General features: G+C 33.7%; 2 protein-coding genes across 4 annotated transcripts; one reads left to right on the plus strand and one right to left on the minus strand.

Moving 5' to 3' along the window:
- The first annotated feature begins 1,707 nt into the window (after positions 1-1,707).
- On the plus strand, positions 1,708-16,173 carry LOC118040224 (uncharacterized). 3 transcript variants are annotated; one of them, XM_035047112.2, is made up of 11 exons: positions 1,708-1,932; positions 2,088-2,328; positions 2,470-2,617; positions 3,296-3,388; positions 5,409-5,566; positions 7,802-7,967; positions 9,565-9,701; positions 12,385-13,072; positions 13,765-13,877; positions 14,776-15,031; positions 15,671-16,173. In XM_035047112.2, exons 1-11 carry the CDS (start codon positions 1,785-1,787, stop codon positions 15,941-15,943), a joined length of 2,421 nt encoding a protein of 806 aa, XP_034903003.1. In that variant the 5' UTR covers positions 1,708-1,784; the 3' UTR covers positions 15,944-16,173. The 3 variants fall into 3 exon arrangements, with proteins under 3 accessions (XP_034903003.1, XP_034903004.1, XP_034903005.1); XM_035047113.2 differs by having other exon boundaries at positions 2,094-2,328; XM_035047114.2 differs by lacking the exon at positions 1,708-1,932 and having other exon boundaries at positions 2,188-2,328; positions 2,462-2,617.
- Positions 16,174-16,263: 90 nt separating this feature from the next.
- LOC118040226 (pathogenesis-related thaumatin-like protein 3.5) lies at positions 16,264-17,743 on the minus strand. The gene is made up of 3 exons (XM_035047115.2): positions 17,408-17,743; positions 16,639-17,308; positions 16,264-16,508 (listed from the first exon to the last, which is right to left on the minus strand). The coding sequence occupies exons 1-3, from the start codon at positions 17,493-17,495 to the stop codon at positions 16,367-16,369; spliced, it is 900 nt and encodes a 299-aa protein (XP_034903006.1). The 5' UTR covers positions 17,496-17,743; the 3' UTR covers positions 16,264-16,366.
- Positions 17,744-22,312: the final 4,569 nt, after the last annotated feature.

Raw genomic sequence — 22,312 nt, forward strand, 5'->3', positions numbered from 1 at the left:
ATCTTTTATCAAATTTGAATCCCAACGTTTACCCTGTATGTAAACTGTAATTTATAAAAAGATGAAGTCAAAATATCATTGCGTTCAAATTAAGTTAATTTTTGGATTTAAGGTGTTATTAATTTTTTTGCTATCTTTTTTTTTTTTTTTTAACAATAGGAGTAGACCTACAACATATAATTTGAATTGGTCAAAACCTTAACTGACTATAAAAATATCACAAGGCAATGTTGACCAAACATTTTTTTTTAATTGTTTTGTTAAATGTAAAGTAGTATTATGCAACTTGTTCATGAGAAACTCTTCGAAAATATCATTAAACCTAAACAAGAAGATTAATGTTGAAACCTCCTGACCTAATTCCTTGTAAGATAGAGCTTTAAGTTAAATTACACAGGAGTTTTCATAACATGACTTAATCGATTTGATTGGTACAAAAACAACTTGGATGACTAGTGGAAATATAGCTTGTTTTAAGAAAAAAAAAAATGCAAGAAACATTCCTTTTATTTGAATGTTAAGAAGGTGACATCTTCGATCAACCTTGATTAACTCAAGTTAACTGTAAAATTTATAAACTGAGTCATGGAGATAACTATAATATACTAGCCCGATCGAAGAGTTGCTTTTTTTTTTTTCCCTTTCCATTCTTCTCTCCCTATTTGAAACTTATTTTAGCTTGAGGGGGATGATAATGAGGACTAAATCAAAGAATTATTAGATAATGAGGGAATAAACTAAAAAAGGGCTTGAATCAAGTGGGATAAATTTAACTTTTGAACTTAATCAAAGAGCTCTTATATAAGTAGTGACTAAATTAAATAAAGAGAAAAAAAAGATTGGCACGTGTTATATACAAGTTATTATATGAAGTGCCATTGAATTTAAGGCGACATTATCCAACCTTTAAAAGCAAGCAACCTTGTTTGATATTGTTGGAAGAGTTGCATGGTTGCCCTTTTTTCTAGGCAATAAGTATTTAAAAAGAACGTATGGTATTCTCTTGGGATGCTTTTTATTTTATTTTTTTCTTCTCTTTTCTCTCACCTTCCCTAGTTTCATGTGCACAAATTTCATATCCTTTACTTTATGAACGAAAAAAAGCCTCAATTTATTGTTAATCTTTAATTGGGAATTTATTGTTAATCTTTAATTGAATTCCCTTTAGTTATAATTGTTTAGAAAACAAAAAAATAAAGTATATTTTTCTGCAAAATTGAAAATGATGATGTTTTTTTTTTTTGTAAAATTAAAAATGATGATGTTTTTCTTGAATTAACGAAAATCCCACATAGATCTTATTAGATCAAACCATCAAAACTATTCCCAAATAAAATCAATGTAAGAAGATAAAAAAAAACTATATAAATAAAAAAATAAAAAACGGCAATGTGTGAATTCACATTGCCGATGCCAATCAGTCAGGAGCTGATAGCTACAAGGAATTGCCGACCTTTATTCACATGTACTATGTCATATATATATAGAAATGTAGTAGTATTTCTATGCCAACCAGCAGTGGAGATGGTGAAAATGCAAGGCTGAGATTCTTTTACGTGACTCTCTCTCTCTCTCTCTCTGTCACAGTGTCACTCTCTCTTGCAAGGCTGAGATTCTTTTACGTGACTCTCTCTCTCTCTCTCTCTCTTTTACGTGACTCTCTCTCTCTCTCTCTCTCTCTCTCATATATATATATATATATATATAATTTTTTTTTTAATCATAAACACAGAAAAAAAGTGAACGACGGGACTAAGCTACATGCTAAAACCCAAATCCAAAAAATGCTTTCCAAAATCGCATTTTCTTCCCCAAATTCTTGCTCCCTTTTGTACAACAAGTTTGGCTGTTCTGCGAGGATTGGAAACTCTAGGTTTAAGGTTGCCAGTCAGTCTCAAGGGGACAAATGGAAGATCAACGACATTGATCCCAGTGAGAGATTTTTTTTGCCTGATCGAAAGCACTAATTTTTACTTAGTTTGAGAAAAAAATTGTTGTCTTGTTATTTCTTTCTTTAAGTTCCTAAGGCAGTTGCTAAGTAGGGTTCAGTAGTTTTTGCTTTGTCTTACTATGTCATGTCTTGACAGATGCAGTGCAAGAAAGATTGAATTCATGGTTTTCAAAAACCCAAAACTTTTTGAATGGGGTGAATTTGACTTTAACTTCACCACGGGTAAAGTCTGGTGATAGTGGGAAGCCTGATAATGGAGATACAGTTGATGCTCAACAACTTGAAGAAATATTTATGGCAGAGCAGACTATTCACAGCAGCACACCAAATGGGATTCTTTCAGTAACAGCTATTGTATCTATTGAGCAATTTAGCAGGTGACCACAAAAAAACTCATTCTTTTCCCGAATTGTTATATTCGATCATTTTATATTCTCAAGTATGGAACTGTAAACTTGTCTTTCTATCTGACTGATTAAGGAATTGTGGTTTGACTATTGGAAAACTAAGCTTTGCAGGATGAATGGATTGACGGGGTACAAATCGCAGAAGATATTCAAAGCGCTTGTCAATGAATCTGTTAATAATGATGCACGTAATTTGGTGGAGTATTGCTGTTTTAGGTTCTTGTCTAGGGATAACTCTGCAATCCATCCCTGCCTCAAGGTTTGTGGACTTGGTACAAGTAATTTACCGTTCTTTTGTGCTTTCTTTTATCTAAAAACTAGTTAAGTGGGTTTGTTAGTTTGTAACGGAGTGGAAAGAAAATACTTAGTATGAAAAGATGTAGTTTGCTTTACAGTGAGATTTTTAGTGAAGAACCTTGTTCAAATCAGCAATTTTTAGTGATTACCTTGTTTTGTCAAAAATGTGCACATCGTTTTTTATTTAGACTCTAATTTTGGGTTTGCTAAATGATTTCCCATCTTAAGCTGTTTTCTCTAATGATTGGTGTCCTTTCTTTCCCCTTCTGTTACACCTCTTTGATATTGCACCTAAAGTTCTATAATTCCACCTTGGTATTGATGCTCGTTATTTATTTTGGTGGTTCTTGAATGTCTGGAAAGGCTCAGTGATAAGTTCACGTGTTGGCTACTTTACTGAAGCAAATTTGTTGGATTTGGTCCTAGAAGGATTATGACGATATTCATGTCATACTTTGTAGTATTTTGACTCTGAGTATGATGCATTTTCAGACTTCTACAAAATGTTCATTAACATGGTTGTGTTTTTGAACTATGTGAACTTAGTCATCTTGTGGTTGAATTTTTTTCTTTAAAGCTAGTTGGATATTGGGCACCATTATTTACTCCATTTCATGAGACAAGCTTGATATGTTTACAGGAGCCAGCATTCCAGCGACTAATTTTCATCACAATGCATGCATGGGAGAATCCTTACCGCAAAGAAAATGATTCTGAAAAAGCTTCTTTTCAGGTTTTTTTTTTTTCAAATTCCCTTTATACTTAACTGAACAGTTGTAGCATCGTGAATACAGGACTCTAAATTTTATCTTGGCATCGTAGTTTTTGTTCTTAAATTCGATTAAACACATTAAAGTAGTTCACTATCAATAGTGAAAAGCTGGTGCCTTTGGAGTTTATTATGGCTTGATTGAGGGTGATGAAGAATTTATGAAATTGGCGCATTTCTTAAATATAAAATGCTATGGAATCTGTGATCAGAAAAAAAAGTAATGGACTATGATGTATGGCAATGTTTAGATGGGGTACAAGTGACCTAGTTTCATCTTTATTAGCACAAATGATCAATGTTGTGGCAGAGGAAAAAATGGTATAAGAAAAGCTTAAAAACAAATCTTATCCAAGATAAAATAAATCTTGCCATTGAAATTCAACTTCATTTGTTATATAAATTTGGATAATAAAAGGGAGGGAACTTATTAAAACGATAGGCCTATGGGGCCAAAAATGATCACCTTTTTTCTTGAATGAAAATGTGATAGTAGGTATTGATCTCTGAACACTTGATCCTGCACATTTCTGTTCAAGAATCATTAAATTTTTTTTTTTTTTTTTTTTTTAAGTTTGCCATTGATCCTGCACATTTATGATACTTGTGTTTACTTTTGGTCAAAGGTATATTTGTTTAAATAATGAATCACATGAAAAAATAATTCTTCTCTTGAGTTGATAAGTAAAAAAGAAAAAAAATTGCACTATATTTCTGTAAGAACGAGAACTAAAGTAACATCTAAAAAGGGAAAATGTATATGAATGCTCTTGTATCATAAGTCATTTTGATAGATACTTCCTATGGTTTTTTCACATTGATTGACATCCTTTTCTTTGGAAAATTGTGAATAGACCTCCTCTATTAGGTTCCATCCAAAATTTCCATTATAACTCACGTGCAGATCACATTTTTCCTTCAAGTGTCATAAAAGAATTCATCAAAATAATGGTTAATAAACTGAAACTAATATTTTCATTTCCCAGAAAAAGGGTTGTCATCTATCAATTCAAAGGCACCATAAGGGGTGTCTATCAAAATGGCTTATTGTATAGGAGCCTATAAAAAGGATTTTTTTTTTTTTTTTTAAGAATATGAGATGTATAAATGATATTTTTACTCTCTCAATTTCCTATGAGAAATAATCAAAATGTCACCAAGAATTGCAGATGATCTACTGTGAAAATGATTATCCTACTGTAGATTGTCTTATTGAAGACTGCACTTAATAAAAGCTATAGAAATTTGTTCTAAATTTTGTCTTGATAAAGCGTTATACAATCAATGGAAATCAGTAGTGGGTACAGCTCAAAATGAATTTACTTTCTTATTCTTTTCACTGAAAAAATGGGGGTCAAACATCCCCATGCAATTTAGTAAATATACTGGCTAAAATATTTTTTTAAATAATTATTGTAAAATCCATGTGTCGAACCACTTAAATAATCCCAAATATTTTGTCCGTTAAATCTGTTTAATTTTGCTAACCAATAATCTGAAGGGTTTTTTTGGGCCGCACTACATACATGGAATAAAGTTCCTAAAGCTTGGTTTGAGTACTTCATTTTCAACGGGAGGATTTTATTTAGTCTTTAATTGCATGTAATTGGGATTGACTAGCTGAAATAGATTTTTCACTTATACTCACTATATATAATTTGGGATTTATTTACACAGAACAGGTGAAAAGCTTTAGTGTTTGCTTGTACACTATTTATCTATGTCTTGCACACCACTATGATCACTAAAAATATAAAAAGGGAACGAAATGAATGGAGGAAATGTCACAAATCAACTATTTAGTGTTTGCTTGCATCTTTTCACAACCACAATTGATCCATTGTGAATGTATCAAACTCTATACCTACTTAATTGTGGTTGTAGTTTTAAGAAGCTGTCAGGTTAATTTTTCTCATTCAGTATCTTTAACTACAGTTGAGAATGATGGTTTAAAAACGTTAACACATTCATACTGGCATTGAAGGGGATGCTTGTTGGAGAAGAAGCTTTTGCACGTATTGCTCCTGCTATTTCAGGCATCGCTGATCGCTCCACTGTGCATAATCTTTTCAGGGCGCTTGCTGGGGATCAACAGGGTATCTCTTTGGGAACATGGGTCACATATGTTGATGAACTTCTTAAGTGAGTTTCATCATATCCCTTATGATGATATAACCTCTGTACTTTATAATCTCTGATATTTCTCACATGAAATTATTTAACAATCAATACTCTATATTGTTTGTGGTTAACGTGAAAAAAATGATGTTTTAAAGTTTAAAAATTATAGATTACTGCATGGTTAGCAAATAACTTGACTTTCTATCCATAATTCAAGTCCATTGAGATAGAGAGATCACTGGCAATTATGGTAATATAACTGCCATGATCTAGGACTTGATAAATGCATTGAACCTATGCTAACTAAAGCAGAAAGTGAGGTTCTTGTAGCCAATATCTAGTCAAGTTAGCATAGTGAATCGGAAAAATTTGGTTAAAACCCATAATTTTCACCTTGTTTCTTTATCAATTCACCAAAAAAACCCTTTGTTGTCAATTTGGTCAATTGAGCACCTGTACTTTTGATTTCAACCAATTAAGTAGTACAATTAAATATGATTTTCTGAAATTGAAAATTCATCTCAACCATCTAGGCAGTCCTCTTCACTACTTGAGTTGTTATCATCAACTTTACTTTCATTCTTGCCAATATCATTACCCCCAATCCCCTCCCTTCTCACCGAGTAGTTTCTTTTCAGATTTTGGTAAATTATTCTTAATTGGCTGAAATCAAAATTACAAGTGCTCAATTGACCGAATTGATAATAGAGGAGGTTTTTTGAGGAATTGGCAGGAGCTGTTCTTACATGTACACGTAAGGAGGTGGGCGGGAGCTTGATTAGGTTCAAAGATTATGATATAAAATACAATGATATTTTAGTTTTTTACGTGTTTTATTGAATTGTATAATTCAGGGGTGATTTTGTAATTACTAGATTGGCTAGAAATTACCTAGAATTAGGATTTTATTTTATAATTTAGGTGGTGTTAGTCCTTAGTTAAGTTGGGTTAATTAGGAATATTTGGTTCTCTTATTTAAGAGTAGTCTTTGTTGGGTTCGACATCCACCAACCTAAAGCTTTAGGAGTATATTGAGTCTATAAATACAAATGCTTGTAATGCTTAATTTTCAGATTGAATTTTCCAAGGTGCCTGATGCAGTCTATCTTAGGTGCTCTTAAAACCTTGATGTGATGCTTATGTTTTCCTTCCTCTTGGTGAGCCTCTTAGAAAACCGACTAGTGTGATTCATGTAGCTTTTTATGTTGATTCCTTATTGAAATTTACAAACTCTAAGGGTGTGTTTGTTTCACTGTAAAGTTTTTTCTATTGTTTGGTTGTGTTAATTAAAACTAGTTGAGGATTACTTTCTGATATTGGTGTATAAGGAAAATAGATGTTGAGGATGAGATGGTGATGAGAAGTGGCTAAGGGGTGGGGGTGGTTGTGGCATCATAAGTGGTGGAGTAATGGTGTTGATGATGGTAAAGGTAATGGTGGTTTGTTTGAGCTGAAATCAAATTGCATTGTTGAACCTTATATAAGATTCTATCTACTAAAAATGGATTTGAAGATCTTTCTTTTCCCTGCCATTAGCGTGGAATGAAAAAGATTAGCTTAGGTGGTAGCAGTGGTAGAGGTGGTGGTTATGTTGATGATAAAAGTGGCGGCGGCGACAATGTTGGTGACAGGCAATTATATTGGTCACAAGATGATGGTGCTAGCAGCCATGGAAAGTGGCAGTACATTGTTAAGTGGTGGTGTTAGTGGGATGTTGTGAGTTGGTAATTCCCCATAAAATACACAAATATTTTGACATTTTCCATGAAATAAACTCGGTTTAAACTCCTTTATTGCTTAATCTATACCCTTAGATCCCCTATGTTCCAAGCTCTAATCCACAATGAAGCACCTGTAAGATAGAAGTTCAAATCTGTCCTGCCTCATACTTTCCCTGGTGCCTCACTTCTCTTCTATCCTTTCCTATTCTCTCCTCTTATGACCTGATATACTTTATAGCTGGCAAGATTATGTCTGTATATAGGGCACTTGTTCAGAAGTAGAATGCATCACTGGCATCATTTGCACAGTATCTTTGGTCACTGTTAGGCAGCTGCAGCTAAAGGGCAGTGTTTGCTTTTGTTTTGTCCTTTCCCATACTATTCTTTAAGCCTCTACATTGTAGAGTTTGCTTGGTTACCTCAAATAAAATTGTATTCAACGTAACGTATGCTAGTTATCTTTCTGTGCATAGTTATTTCATGCATGAAATGATTTTTCATGAATTCTGGACTGTTCCTACTGATTTTAGTGTAGAGTTCATGGAGCACGGAAATCATATGAGACTCGTGAATCCACTTGGATTTCAGATGAGAGAATCTTATGCATCGGCTCTAGCAAGAAGCGGCCTGTTGTCAAGTGGGAGAATAACATGGCATGGCCTGGGAAAGTTACATTAACTGATAAGGCACTCTATTTTGAGGTACATGTTCTTATTATTTCCATCATACCTCGTGATTTTATGTTCAAGTTTGGCATTTCTCTTACATAATAAAAAAAATCCCCAATGCATTTGGTGGTTAATATATCATAAACAATCTCCAACATCTTCCTCCTACTAACAGTTTCTGTCGATAATTAAAGCCTTTCTACTGAAAACATTTTCAAATGTTTCTGTTCTGAAGCATTTCTTTGACTAATGCAGGAGTCTACATGTTCATTTAGACATCATATTCAAGTTATCATATTTTCAGTTGGATTTCTGATTAGTGGCTGATTATTAAGAAATAAATTTATTGTTGTGACAATTGGTTCAAGTCTTGACTTACCAAACTGTTCAACATCACTTAAAGCATGCACTTCAAAACTCTGGTTTTGGTTTGTCACTGTCTGATGCTTGCTACTTATGATTCCCCATGAGATTTTAGTTTTCTTCATTTTGGATCACTGATTAGATTTGGATAATTTCTTTAAACTTGAGAAGATAAGTTTAATTGAATTTGATCCAGCTCAAAAAGCTCAGTACTATACAAGAATTTCTTATAATTAGATCCCTAACTATTACTATAATTTGTTTCCATATAATGTAGCATCATCTATATCTTATGGGGTACTTGATTTTTTTATAATTAACATCGGCATGTTTGGTTTATGATAGCATAAATTTCAAGAACATGATGTAAATTCCTACAGCAGGGTCTACCACTAATTCTCTACAATAAGCACTGAAATAAATTATGCTACTGGAAGTGCAATTTTATAAACTTGGATGCAATTTTAGTTTCATATGCTTAATTATGCCCTCTCATGTATTGAAATGGAAATCTCAAAGAGCATAGAAAGTATGTGACTATGGGTGTCATTCTCTCGAAACATTAGAGATAGGTATGGGTGATTAATTTAAGATAAACGTGGTGCCTTCACATTGACAAAGGGGCATAACAATGTGAAAGGGAATATGCTAACTTGATGTGTGATGGAATCTCTAGTTCTATTCTATTCCTTATTGATTGCCTCTTCGCCATGCCCCCTTCTTTCTTTATCTCTGTTTGAGCCGCTTGTATTCTTATGTTAAGATGTAGCATTGCAGTTAGAAATTTAAATTTTACTTATGCTGTTAGTGTCAAGTAAATTTTATTTGTTTTTGTTTTGTCCTCTCTACTCTTACTTGTTCCATGATTCTGCATTCTTTGGATGTTAACATCCCTAGATTTCTGTGCATAGGAAGTGTGTCACATCTGTCTTCTATTGCTTGACAGCTATGAACTAATGATGCTATTAGCCATCTTCTAACACATTTACTAACATAGGAAATCGAAATTTTAATTTATACCTAGGGAATAATATCATCTTTAGGTGCTTAGTGCCTGTTTGTAGCATTACTTGGTAAAGATGATTTTGTACCCGACAAAGAGAGTCCTTACCTGATTAAAATTTTCGTTTAGAATCTTTTTTTTTACTCTTGAAATGGATTTTATAGTACTAATGTGCAGAGTAATGAAATTTTTACAGCTCTATATATGCTGTGGTGATCTGTTTTTTTTTGTGCATTATTATTTACCTTATCATGTCTTATGTAGGCATTTGACTTACGGGGGAAGAAAGATTCTACAAGGCTCGATCTTACAACAAACAAAATGCAGGTGGAGAAAACAAAAGTTGGACCTTTTGGTGTTGTACTTTTTGACTCTGCAGTTTCCATTTCATCTGGTCCTAAGTGAGTACGCTTCTCCAAACCTGTCTCTTGTGTTTAATTATTTAAATGTGGTTCATGCTTCGAAGTTTTAATTCGTAAACAAGGACTGCTATCTTGTGTTTTTATCAGCTTGCTGTAATTAATACATTTGTCTAAGCAAATCTCTGTTGCTTAGAGGCAGCATTTTGGTTTCTTGCTCATTTCTTTCTTCTAATCTTCATGCCAGCTTGGGGGTTAGTCTTTTTGCCATTTTGTCTCTGTTTTCTGAAGATTTTTCTGCAGTGTCCATGTTTGATTCTCTATTTTCCATCCATCATTTGTCATTTATTCTTGTTATGTTATGGTGGAACAAGCCCACATTTGCAATCATTAAAGGCAACATTTCATGTTGTTATGATGAAATGAAGCAGAGAAATGATTCAGAATTTCGAAATCAATAAACATTATGTCTGCATGACAGGGATTTAACTGTTAATGTTGTTGTCTTGCATAAAAACTTCACTGATAACCTTGTAGGATGAAAGTGAAACTATACCCTTTTGGAGCACATGTCAAAGAAGGTGAATTCAGGGAGAGAGAAGAAAAAGCAAGAAAACATTAAATGTAATCGAAGTAGACAAGAACACAATTCAGGTTTTCAATTAGTTCCAATGATGCAGGACAACTCAGGGGCTGTCTGGGGACTGTTTTAGGAGGCTGTGAACACTAACGTGAATAGGGGTTTGGGTTGATCTTTTGATGGCTAACGGTTATAGGATTGATTTGTTATGAATATGGTAATGTATAGGAGTTCAATGGAGGTTGAAGTGTTGTTTGCTGGAAACTGTAGAAGGATGTAAGGAAGGTTTCTAGAATTACATTATAAAACCTTCATACCCGTGGTTCTTCTTAGGAGTCACATCTAAGAGAGAGTGTATCACTCGTTCACAAAGCACAACTGCTGGAAATTTTATTCATAAACTCTGATTCTTTATTGAACGATTTTGCATACATTTATATAGATTTCTGAATACTCCTAGTCAAACAAGGACTTAGCTTCCTATGCAAGAAGATACTGACAGTCCTATTTAAGATAGGAAAAACTTAATAAATCCTAATACTTTAGGACTAATACATTTCTAATTAGAAAATATAACCTAGATCTAGATAATTTCTAGCAAATATTAAAATCACAGATACCCCTGCAAACCTGAATCTGCAAAACTAGCCATGGATTTTGTTGTCTAATCCTTTTGTTTCCTGCACCATTCTCCACTGATTGGAGAAAGCTCGACCTAGAGTTTTTTGTAGTATCGAAATAGCAAAAACTACCCCTTCCATGCTTTGACCTGTCACTTGAAGCCACGCCCCTGAACTTGATACCAAGTACCTCTTGCCACAAGTAGAGACAATGAGGAATGCATGCTGCTTTTCTCTACAATTGAATCGTCGAACTTGTTTAGAACAATGATGTCAATTGAATTGACTTGTACAATTTTCTTTCTCTGTCTTGAGCATCCAAAATGCTGTGCTCTTGTTCCTTCATGATTTCCAACATCTTTGGCAGACTTTTAATGATCTCTTTGACCTCTTCCTTTAATTTTCTCTTCGATCTCTTTCCTGCATGCTTATTGTCAGTTTCTATTTACTGAAATATCTCCAGTTCTTCCAGTCTCCAATTATTTTGTTCTTACCTTCCTTTTATGGCACTAGGTTGCTGAACTTGTTCTTCAACTTGTTATTCAGGCTGAATGACAGTTCAGGGTTTGCTACCAGTTTTGCGATGTTTTGTGCTTCTAAAAGCTGCTGACTTGCTTCTTGTTGCAGCTGCTGTTTTGATTGTTCCTCTTGTTTCCTAAACTTCATTGCGTCAAAATTTGCCACTTATATAGGTTTTAGCAAGCTACCCTGTTGTAAATTTTCTTGCATCTTTGTAAATAATTGGTCCGCATTCACTTCTCTGTAAGCTTGGCTTTTATCCCCTTCCAAGTAGTAAGAGGTTTTGTCCTAATCTTTCCAAGTCATGCTCAACTTGATACCACTAATTCTTAGCTAACCTCATAATTTCATCTTTTCAGACCTTACTCTTCATTCATATGACATAATATACTATTAAAGAGAGAGCTAATCCAATCAGGGAATTCTGTTCCTTTAAAATATGTAACTTCTAACTTTCACCTTGAATGGCATTACTAACCATGACTTCTGGGCAAACTCTATGTTTGTGTGAGCTTATTGGTTTTTAAAACTTTTTTTTGGAGAAAGCAATGAATATTATCCACACTTTGTTGCTAATTTATTTAACCTGTGTGAGACAATGTTTGCATTTCTGCAACTTTTGGATTTATATTAACTCAAAAAACAGTCACATGACTGATGATTTTTGAAAGCTTTGCCAAGTGATTTATCTTTATTGTTGGTCTAAAAAGCTCTCATGGAAACAAAGGGACTAAATGGAAAAATGAATGCCACCTAACTTGAATATGCTACTTTCTTCATTTTTATGCTACATGGATTGTGTTTTTGAATGCTAATGTCTCTTAAGTCGCACCACATGACTATTAAATTCGTTCCATTCTTCTGTCTTCCGTCCTCTTGCTGTATTTGTCTTGAGTTGCTTAGGTTCTGTCTCATTGATCTACATAAGATACAATCTCATGAAATCCTGTCTGGTTGATCTATGTAACATGATAACTCATTAAGCAAATATGGAGATTTTCTTCAGATCAGAGACATGGGTGCTAGAATTTGTTGACCTGGGAGGTGAATTGAGAAGAGATGTATGGCATGCATTCATCAGTGAAGTAATCTCTTTACACAAGTTCATTTGTGAGTTTGGACCTGAGGAGGGTGATCAATCAATAAATCAAGTGTATGGCGCCCAAAAAGGGAAGGAAAGGGCTACCACCAGTGCCATTAATAGTATTGCTAGACTTCAGGCCCTTCAATTTACAAAGAAGTTGCTGGATGATCCCATCAAACTTGTTCAGTTCTCATATTTGCAAAATGTACCCTATGGTGACATTGTTTACCAAACTCTAGCTGTAAATTATTGGGGTGGAGCATTAGTTAAAAAGTACACCGATACAGATTATCGACCATCTCAAGTGGCAGGTCCTTCGGAAGAGGTACTGGAAATTAGTAATCATGTTTATGACATTGACGGAAGTGTTTACTTACAGAAGTGGAAGAGGTCTCCATCCTGGGAATCTAGTGCTTCCATCAATTTCTGGAAGAATTCCTCAATAAATCAAGGGATGGTATTGAGTAAAAATCTCGTTGTGGCAGATGTGACTCTTATAGAGAGAGCAGCAATGACATGCAAAGAAAAGTGCCAGTTGGTTGAAATAACTCAAGCAACAATTGACGCTGCAACACTTGAGGGGATACCAAGTAACATTGACCTTTTCAAGGTTTGACTGTTTATTGCTTTTCTATTTTCTGCTTCTTTTCTACATGGTTTTTCCCATTTTCTGGATTACTTCACTGCATTCTTGACAAGCCAGCTGTCGGATAACCCTGTAACCTGTATTGTTTGGTTGGGCATGCTGTGAGAAAACATGCTTTTGCACTTCCATGAGTTGTTTCTTCTAGGTTGACCTAAGTTACACAGGGAAATGAAAATTATAAAACAACCATTTTCATGAATTGAAACAGTGGATTGATATTTCTTTAATGTTATATTGTTGGCGTGTTAATTTTAACCTTTTTAGCAACAATGGCTCAATTTAGTGGTGATCCCGTTCATGATGATGAAAGTTAAAATGCATACATGTATTCTCGTCTAGGCAGCTAGACCATATGAACCCAAGATTGCGGCTGTCCAAATTCTATTCTGAACAAAATGTTTCTCTTTTCTTCCCTACCTGGCCTTGGATTCCTTTTTTCTTTTCTTTTAGCATCTTTTATTGGAAGTATGAGACTGCCATTTTTGGAGATCAAGAGCAAGGTTGAGAGAGAAAATGTTCATTTAATCCAAGTACCAAGAAGACTGAAATGTGTGTTATCTCATTTTGTTTTTTCAGTAACATCAATTTTTGGTTAATGAAATTGTGAGTTGAACTAGAATTGCAATTTTTTTTTTTTTTTCCTTTTCCTTTTGTAGGAACTGATGCTTCCTTTGACTGTGATTGCTAAGAACTTTGAAAGACTGCGACGCTGGGAAGAGCCACATCTGACCATCTCTTCTCTTGCATTCTCATATTTAGTTATTTTCAGGTAGATCCATTACTTGAAAAACTTATGTATGAGAATTATTTAGTTTTAATACTCTGACTGCATAAAATGCATAGCATTTTTTAATTTTATTTAATGGCTTCTAAAATTTTAATGTCTGAAACTATTTCTCATTTGATAATCAATTTTTTAGTTTTTTTCATTGAACCAATTTCTCATATTTAGAATTGTTGTTTATTGTTGCATCTATTGACATGAATTACAGTGGAAAAGCCAATAATATTAATCTTAATCTCTGCCATAAAATAATACATGAAGTTGTTTATATAATAGCCTAAACCATCTCTTTTTAATTAGTAAAATCTAAAGAGGAAAAACCTAAATAAAATAAACTCTGGCTCCTAACTAGGAAAATCAAATTAAAACTTTGTAACTTAACTAGCAATAAAATAAATACAATTCACAACTGGATCACGGTCGATCGATCTTGGTCGATTATGATTGATGGTCAATTGTGGTCGATTATGTAGAGGAAACTTTGATCTTGGTTGATTATGACCAATGGTTGATCGTGGTTGAATATAAGAAGAAAACTTTGACTCGACCAGACTTCTTGGATTTTGCTTTGTTTATCTAGTGCATAACTAAAACTACCAAATGTTCCATGTCATCTCTATCTTTCTTGCACCAGTACCATGATGTTGTTGATCCTTATTTTGTTCATCTTGTCATGACATGTTTTCAGATTGTGCCAGCAAGATTTGAGTATTAAGTTGCTTGCAAAATTATTCTCTGTTGCAATAACAAAAGCTACGTTTGATTGGTATTCTGAACCAAAAGATGATACTTGGAACTTTGTTCTGTTCTTGTTTACTTTTTAAGCAATTTAATTTCCATTTTATGTTTAAAATCTAAGCTTAGATAGTGACCATCTTTTCAGAAATTTGCTCCCCTATATATTTCCGATGATGCTGATGGTTTTAGCAGCTGCGATGCTGACATTGAAGGGGCTCAAGGATCAAGGACGCTTGGGGAGATTGTTTGGAAAAGTTACTATCCGTGATCAACCACCATCAAATACTATTCAAAAGATCATAGCTGTAAGAGATGCTTTGCAGGATGTGGAAAATTATCTCCAGAATATGAATGTCACTCTTCTAAAAATACGCACGATTGTTCTTGCAGGTTATCCTCAGGTATGTTGTAATGACTCCAATATGCAAACACAAGGCGTGTTAGTTTGTGCATGATGTGACTTCTAAATATATTTTTCTCTGTGGAAACCTAGAATCAAAGAGAATGGTAGTTGTGTAGACCCAGTCTACCATCTCACCCATGAACTAGGCCATTAGAGACAAGACACATGAACAAAATCATGTTTCATCATGTGGGACCATTGATTTTTTATCCACGTGCCTTGTCTCTCTTGGCCTAGTCTATGGGTGAGTTTGTAGACTAACTCTACACAAACTTTTTAGAAAATAGTAGTTATCACAAAGAAAAGGGAGTGCAAACCATGTTCTGATATCATTCATTTTGAATATGAAATCGGTTTTGTATGATCAAACACCTCATAACCAATATCAAATACACTGCTAAACAATTGAATATATAACCATAAATGTTAGCAGTTCTGGCATTCCATGTTTGAGATAAGTTGGTTTTTCGCTTTTAATCTTAGTCTTCTCTTATTCCATGTGTACTAAAACTGTAACTTATTGGAGATAAGAGTTGCTAAAAAAATCGTTGATAGTTTGATTTTTTTTATTTTTTTGTGTGTTTCAGTTTCTATATGGTGATGAATATCTGACATACTAATATGAAACTGTTATCAGATAACTACTGAGGTTGCTCTGGTGCTATTTTCTTCGGCTGCCATTCTGCTTTTTGTCCCATTCAAGTATGTTGCTGCTTGTCTTATCTTTGATCTCTTCACTCGGGAGCTCGAGTTCCGGAGGGAAATGGCTAAGAAGTTTGTCACCTTTCTGAAGGAGCGTTGGGACACGGTACCTGCAGCTCCTGTAGCTGTATTACCTTTTGAAAGTAATGTCTCTACACAAGGTGATCAACAGAAGAAAATAGATGAGCAGACAAAAAAGAAGCTATAGTAGTGGCAAGCGTAGAGGGAATCATGTATATAGGATGGCAAATGGTTATAATGAAAAAGCCACCTGCAGCCTGCTGGTCCATCATCGAGTGGACTGGAAGACATTAATGGAAGCAATTCAGAATCTTGTTGAGGGAATTTGTACAACTCATTCTTCTTAACATGGTTCAGCATGTAAACTGTTGATTCTCTCTAAATGCCCTCAATGCATATGCATCCTTCTTAAATATATATGATACACATGAAAAACACCATTTTCTAGATGAAAATGGGGCAATTTTAAACTGATAAACAAACCTTTTTTTTTTAACAAAGGAGAGGTTCAAACTCGAGAACTCTTGGAAGAGAGGGGACACTAATATTAACTGAGTTGAGCTGCAATTCATTAGCGACCAACCCATAGGGTGGCCTTGTACAGAAATTGCTAAAACTTCATTTTTAAAATAAATAACATGGACAGTGACAGCATCCGAATCCATCCTCCTAGGTCCAGGGGAGGCGCGGTCGAACCAGTTGATGTATTGCAAACAAGCTTCTTGCCCTGATAAGAGCACACGTTTTGATTCCTGGAATCACAAACAAGTAGTTAGTGGGTCAGAATATTGTTCATACGCTTTTGTATATTTTCTTGCTTGATTTGCAATCTTTTTTTTTTTTGTTCTATCAGAAGGGGCATCAAATATTTGAGCTGCTCACCTCGAGGCACAAAAGATGATGATGTATTCCGATGCAGAGCATGTTATGACGCTTGCTCGGTCGTCAAATGCATAACTGGATGCTGCAGGGCATACTTGTTTAAAACTCCTGGAATAGTTACTTGGCTGACACGCAGCCGGATCTGCGAACGCTCCCCGACAGCAATATTCATCGGTGTTGAATGCATCACAAGCGCTCCGGCAAGCAATGACCTTCCCATTGGACTTAACAGCCAGTTCAGACGAGCAATTCTGTCTCAGGTCTCCTTCGCAACCAGCAATGCTACAATTTCCCTTGCCATTAATAGGAGAAATTACTATAGGCAAATTATAACCATCCACAAGGCTAAGATCGTAGAAATCAACATCATCACCGAGAGTGAATTCGGCAATGGTGTTGGGCGGGTCGCTCGGACCTGTGCAATTCATGGAGGTGCCACAGCTACCAGTCTGGCATGTTCCAGTGCCGGTCTTGTCAAAATTACAACCGGTGCGTGCCCATATCCGGCCACTCCATCCGGCCGTCGCATTGTAGACGGCGGTTTGGCCTGGTTTGAGAGCAAAACCTTCACCATGATTGCCGCCACCTTTTGTTATTATTCCAGGCCATATCATCTCTTTGCAGTTGTTAACTAACGTGAAAGGTTTTGCATTTGTGGATGGGTTTTGCCCTGCCCATCATCACAACTCAAACTAAAAACACAAAACAACGAGCAGAAGAGAATGTTACAGAAACTGATGATAGTTACGATGTGAGCAGAGAACGTTACCTGCTGCAACAGCAACATCCATGAGAACGAGCACTGACAGGGGCACGAGTAGAAGAAGAAGATCATGTACCCTTGGATTCTGGGCCATCTCAAGACTATCTTCTTAGTGGGTGACAAGCTTGAGACAATGGAAGAGATGCTTTTATACGACGAGAAGTGCATGGCAAGATAATTAAATCATCTGGGAGAATACGTGTAGCAGAGATCACAAGTGAATCTGCAATATTCATAGACAACTCAGAAAGGGTTCCTTGCTTATGAGCCTAACCAAATCCAGATACCTTGCTCTCACATCTAATTTCATTAGCACACTACACTTTCCACTTTATTTCACCTTTTAAATTATTGTTGCCATTTCTTCTTCTTTTTTCTCTTAATTTGTTGATGGCATGCTCTCTAATGTCCTTGGATCCAAAACCATTGATATCAAAATGACAAGATTTATATGAATTATATATGGAAATTTATCTTCATGGCTACGCAGGACAGAGAGAGAAAGAGGGCCCGTCGTTCTTTCTTTTTCAGCCTAGTGGGTTGATGATTTATTTTTGCCTTTTAAAAGTATTTTTGATTTTTTTTTAATATTTTTAATTAATATTTTTAGTAATATCAAAAATAGTTTTTAAAAATAAAAATTTTTAATTTAATATATTAAAAAAAAAACATTTTAAAAAAATACCATTTTATTGTATAAAAAAATACTGTTGCTTACCCAACAGCCATTTCAAAGGCTGGAGTCTTGTTTCATAGCCCATTGGAATATGCACTTGAGCTAGTGAGTTGACTGAAGACCTGGCATAAAATCACTGGCAGCGTCAGGCCTCATGGTGTTAAAAGGCAGACCACATTATAATTATAAATTAATTATAACTAAAAAGTATAAGTATTTTATTGTAACGAAAGATACTATAAACCGTGAATACTATAAAGTATTTTTATTATGAATACTTTTAATATAGATTGTACTATTTGATATTATAGCAATATTTATCATAGATTGTGAGTATTTTTACTATGAATTATATTGTTTGAGTTTGTTCTTTGCTAAAAACACTGTGGGTTAGAGAGATGTAATAAAGAATTGTCTTTACCACATAAAGTTGCAAAGACTACAAGGGGTTGAGGTTGTCTTTTGGATGAGGAGAAAATGGTCAGTTGGGATTTTGGTGGGGCTGCACGGCCCTTAATGCGAACTTTGTGATCACGTGGTCATACAATCTATAATTAAAGAGACTTGGAAGAGCTTTCTCTCAACCGGCTGATTGAAATCTGATCTTGGAAAACCAAAATACGTCTGATAGGAGTGTGGTATAATGAAAACATGTCTGAAGACACCAACACTATTAAAATGAGTAGAATGACACCATAAAGTCAGTTAATCTTCGATAAGTCAAATTCAATTCGTTCAAGAACTAAAAAATACAAGAATCACTCTAACACGTTAAAACTGAAAAATTCAGAAGTAATAATCATCAAAACTACCAAAATTTAGGTTACATATGTTTAAATAATTATTAAAAGTTAACCTTAATAGATCTACCCTTGTGGGCTAAACTGTTCCCATACAAAACTTATCCAAGAACCCTAACTTGAAAAACCACTAACCTGATTCAAACAAGCCTTTGATCCTAACTCAAAACAAAGTTTTAATTAAGCGCAACCATGAAAGAAAATAATAAAAATAAATAATTTTTCATTATATACCACTAGCCTTTCTTTTCTTGTGTCGATAGAATGAATAAGAAATCCTTATAAAAAAAAAGGATTTTTGAAACATTAATGAATCATTTCACACTTAAGATTATATTGTAGCTCATTAAAGATCCTTGTGAACCCAAAACCAGTAGCCACATCCTTGTAGGAAAAGAATCATAATCAAATAAAAAGTCCACAAGTCAAATGAAAGTAAATAAAAAAAATTTCATATAGCCTCTATTCGCCAATATTTATCTATTGGTATAATTATCCATGTTGGTTACTTGGTTTTCAAAGGATGTAGAAACCTATTGGTATAATTAGAGTTTGTAAAAAACAATCTTTCTAATATTACTATAAATGATATCCTCGCACTTTTTTTTATCTTAAAAGGGGATGCAATTAAAAAAATTCATTAAAATTACTTTGATTTTTTTTTTTTAAAGATCCATAACTTTTATGTTAGAATCTATATTAGTTTTTTTGATTTTGGGTTTTTGTGTGAACACAAATATCTTTTTAAAAAGAATAGTATAAATTTTTTTTGAAACATAAAATTCTAACCATTCAAAGAAACATTATATGAAACTCTTAGATTTTCATGAATTCATAATATTGTTCTTGAATCTTAGTTTTAGTTTCATAAAAAAAATTTGGAAAAACTATTTTTTTCAATGTTGTTTTTAGAATAAAAATTCTTTCTAAAAAACTCTTTATTATGAACAAAATCTTTTTTGGAGCTTGTTGAGTTCTCTATCTAGAAGTTCTATTTCTGAAAAAAAAAAAAAAAAAAAAAAACAACCTAAGAAGCTATAAGAGACATGCTTGGTGATTGTTGTCTAACAATATAAACATGAGTTGAATTATTTATTCCTTGAAGATTAATGTCATGAGTTATGAAAGTCCTAATGAATGGTTCTAATTTATAAAAAAACTGCCTTCTAGATAAGAGATTTAAAGCTCTAAATCTATTGTCTTCATCATATAATCATGACTTGATTTTGTTTTGGAGCTGGTTGAATGTTCAGCTAAAGTAATATTAACACGACTATCATTATGCTGATAATACTGCTTAATTCTCAACTTTTAATGGATTTGGCTATAAATTAACAAACCTCATTTTATTCTCTCTTTTTCAGCCATATTTTGAGGCTTTTATAGTTAAAGCTGATTCTATGACCTTGTAAACTAATGAAATTAAAAGTAATGATCCATACCTTGAGAAATGATCTATGATTGAGACAAAGATGGTGTACAAGCATCGGTAGAAAGCAAGAAATATAATAATCAAATCTATCATATATATAAGCGTAGAGCTCTTAATTCTTATCATGCTCAATTCTTTATTCAAAGTTCATTAATCTATGGCAGCAGGTAGCGTGCATAATCATGAAATACAATGACTGGTAGTGTGTTGAAACTCGTTGACTGGTAAGACCTACAAAAGAGTTTCACTTTATAAATCAAGTAGACATGAGTTTGTAGACACTCCTCATGTTGGAAATTGCAATAAGAGGAGTGTGGCCTTTTATTGTATAGTTCAAAGTTGTTTAGACATCCTTATTGCAATGTTGCGGTCATATAAATTAATTACCCTATCTTATACAAATAAAATAATATAGAGCAAGTAAGGGGTCGATCCCATAAAAAAGATCTAGTTCAAGTATTTATGCTATATGATTCAAAATTTGAGGGTTTTGAGGTTATCTAGGTTATACTATGGTAAACAAAATAAAATAGTCAAGCTAAATTAAATAAATCTGAAACTTATTAAGAGAAAAACCTTGGTCTCAAGTAAACATGTACAGAAATCAAAATTGATCATTAAAATGATACGTCAATTTATATTATGAATATCTATCTTTCTTTAACATTAGTCAGTTAACCAATCCACGGTGTAACCAATCCTAACCATTAAACAACTATAGTATTTGTACTAGTAATTTAATTCAATGATAGTCATAAGAACTAAATAAGTTAATAAACTTAGATAACATAATTGTCTGCAGTCTATATTTGATTTAGTTGAATGTTTTCCCTAAGATTAAGAGCCCAAATTCTTTATAATTATCAAATTTAATCGCTTCACAAGTTTAAACATCATAACTCCAGTAGATTGGTTTAGAATAATAGCTTAGAGTCCGTTCTAACAATCAAACTAAACAATCATAGGAAATAAGCATGGGAAAACATTCATACTCATCATATAAATTGAAATGAAAAAATAGAATAGATCTCAAAGTTTTTGAAATCCAAAGATTTCTGTATCCTTTCAACCAAGAAAAATAACTTAATCTAACAAGTCTATCAAAAACTAAGGAATAGAAAAGATGAAAACATAATTCCGGGTATGGGAGAAAAGGGTGAGAGCTTTCTTCCTTTTTCTGGCCACCCCCTTCTCTTTCTTTCTCTCTTTCTTTTTCTTTGATAGGAAACCTTAATCACATATCCCTCTAATCTATTTGTGTCCTCTAAAAAATAAAAATAGCCATTTTCAAAGTAGATAATCTACATTTAAGTATTAAGATAACTATTTTCCTAAAAAGAAGAAAAACTAGTCTTGCATAAAATCTTCGAGCTTTGATTTTGGACTTAGAGAAGTTAAATTTCCTAATAAAAACCTTTTCCATAATAAGACACAATTGTCATGTCAATTTAGATGATTTGAAAGTAAGTTGAACTTGCTTCTTCACAAAACTTGTTTGTTGACAAAATCTATGGGTTGTCTTAGAAAAATCATATCTCTCTCATATAAGCTCTTTTTCTACTAAAATTTTGAGTAAGAAATCCAATAAAATTGAGTTTGTATCAAATGAACTTCTCTAACTCAAGATATTCAAGTCAAAATAGTCGAAGGTCAAAAGTGGCAAAATATGAGACTTGGCAAAATAATATGGTTGCATCAATCCTAATATATAAAACTTAAAGAAAGAGAAATTCCTTCCACACACTTAACTCATCTCAATATAAAAGGTTTATATTAACTAGTTCATTGCTCACACGTTATCACGAATAATTATTCAACATTGATACTAAATTTGGTCCGACCTGACGAGTTAACATGGTGACCCATACACCCTGATTAAATCTCAATGTAAATCAAGTAAGAGTTAGCCTAGTATGATCCAATTGACTTAATAGGTGTTTACGTAACTCAGTTGACCAGAGTTAGTCTGCCTAACTTGTGACCTAAATCATAGGCCTGAACGG

This window comes from Populus alba, chromosome 1, assembly GCF_005239225.2.
Source record: "Populus alba chromosome 1, ASM523922v2, whole genome shotgun sequence".
NCBI classification, from domain to species: Eukaryota; Viridiplantae; Streptophyta; class Magnoliopsida; order Malpighiales; family Salicaceae; genus Populus; species Populus alba.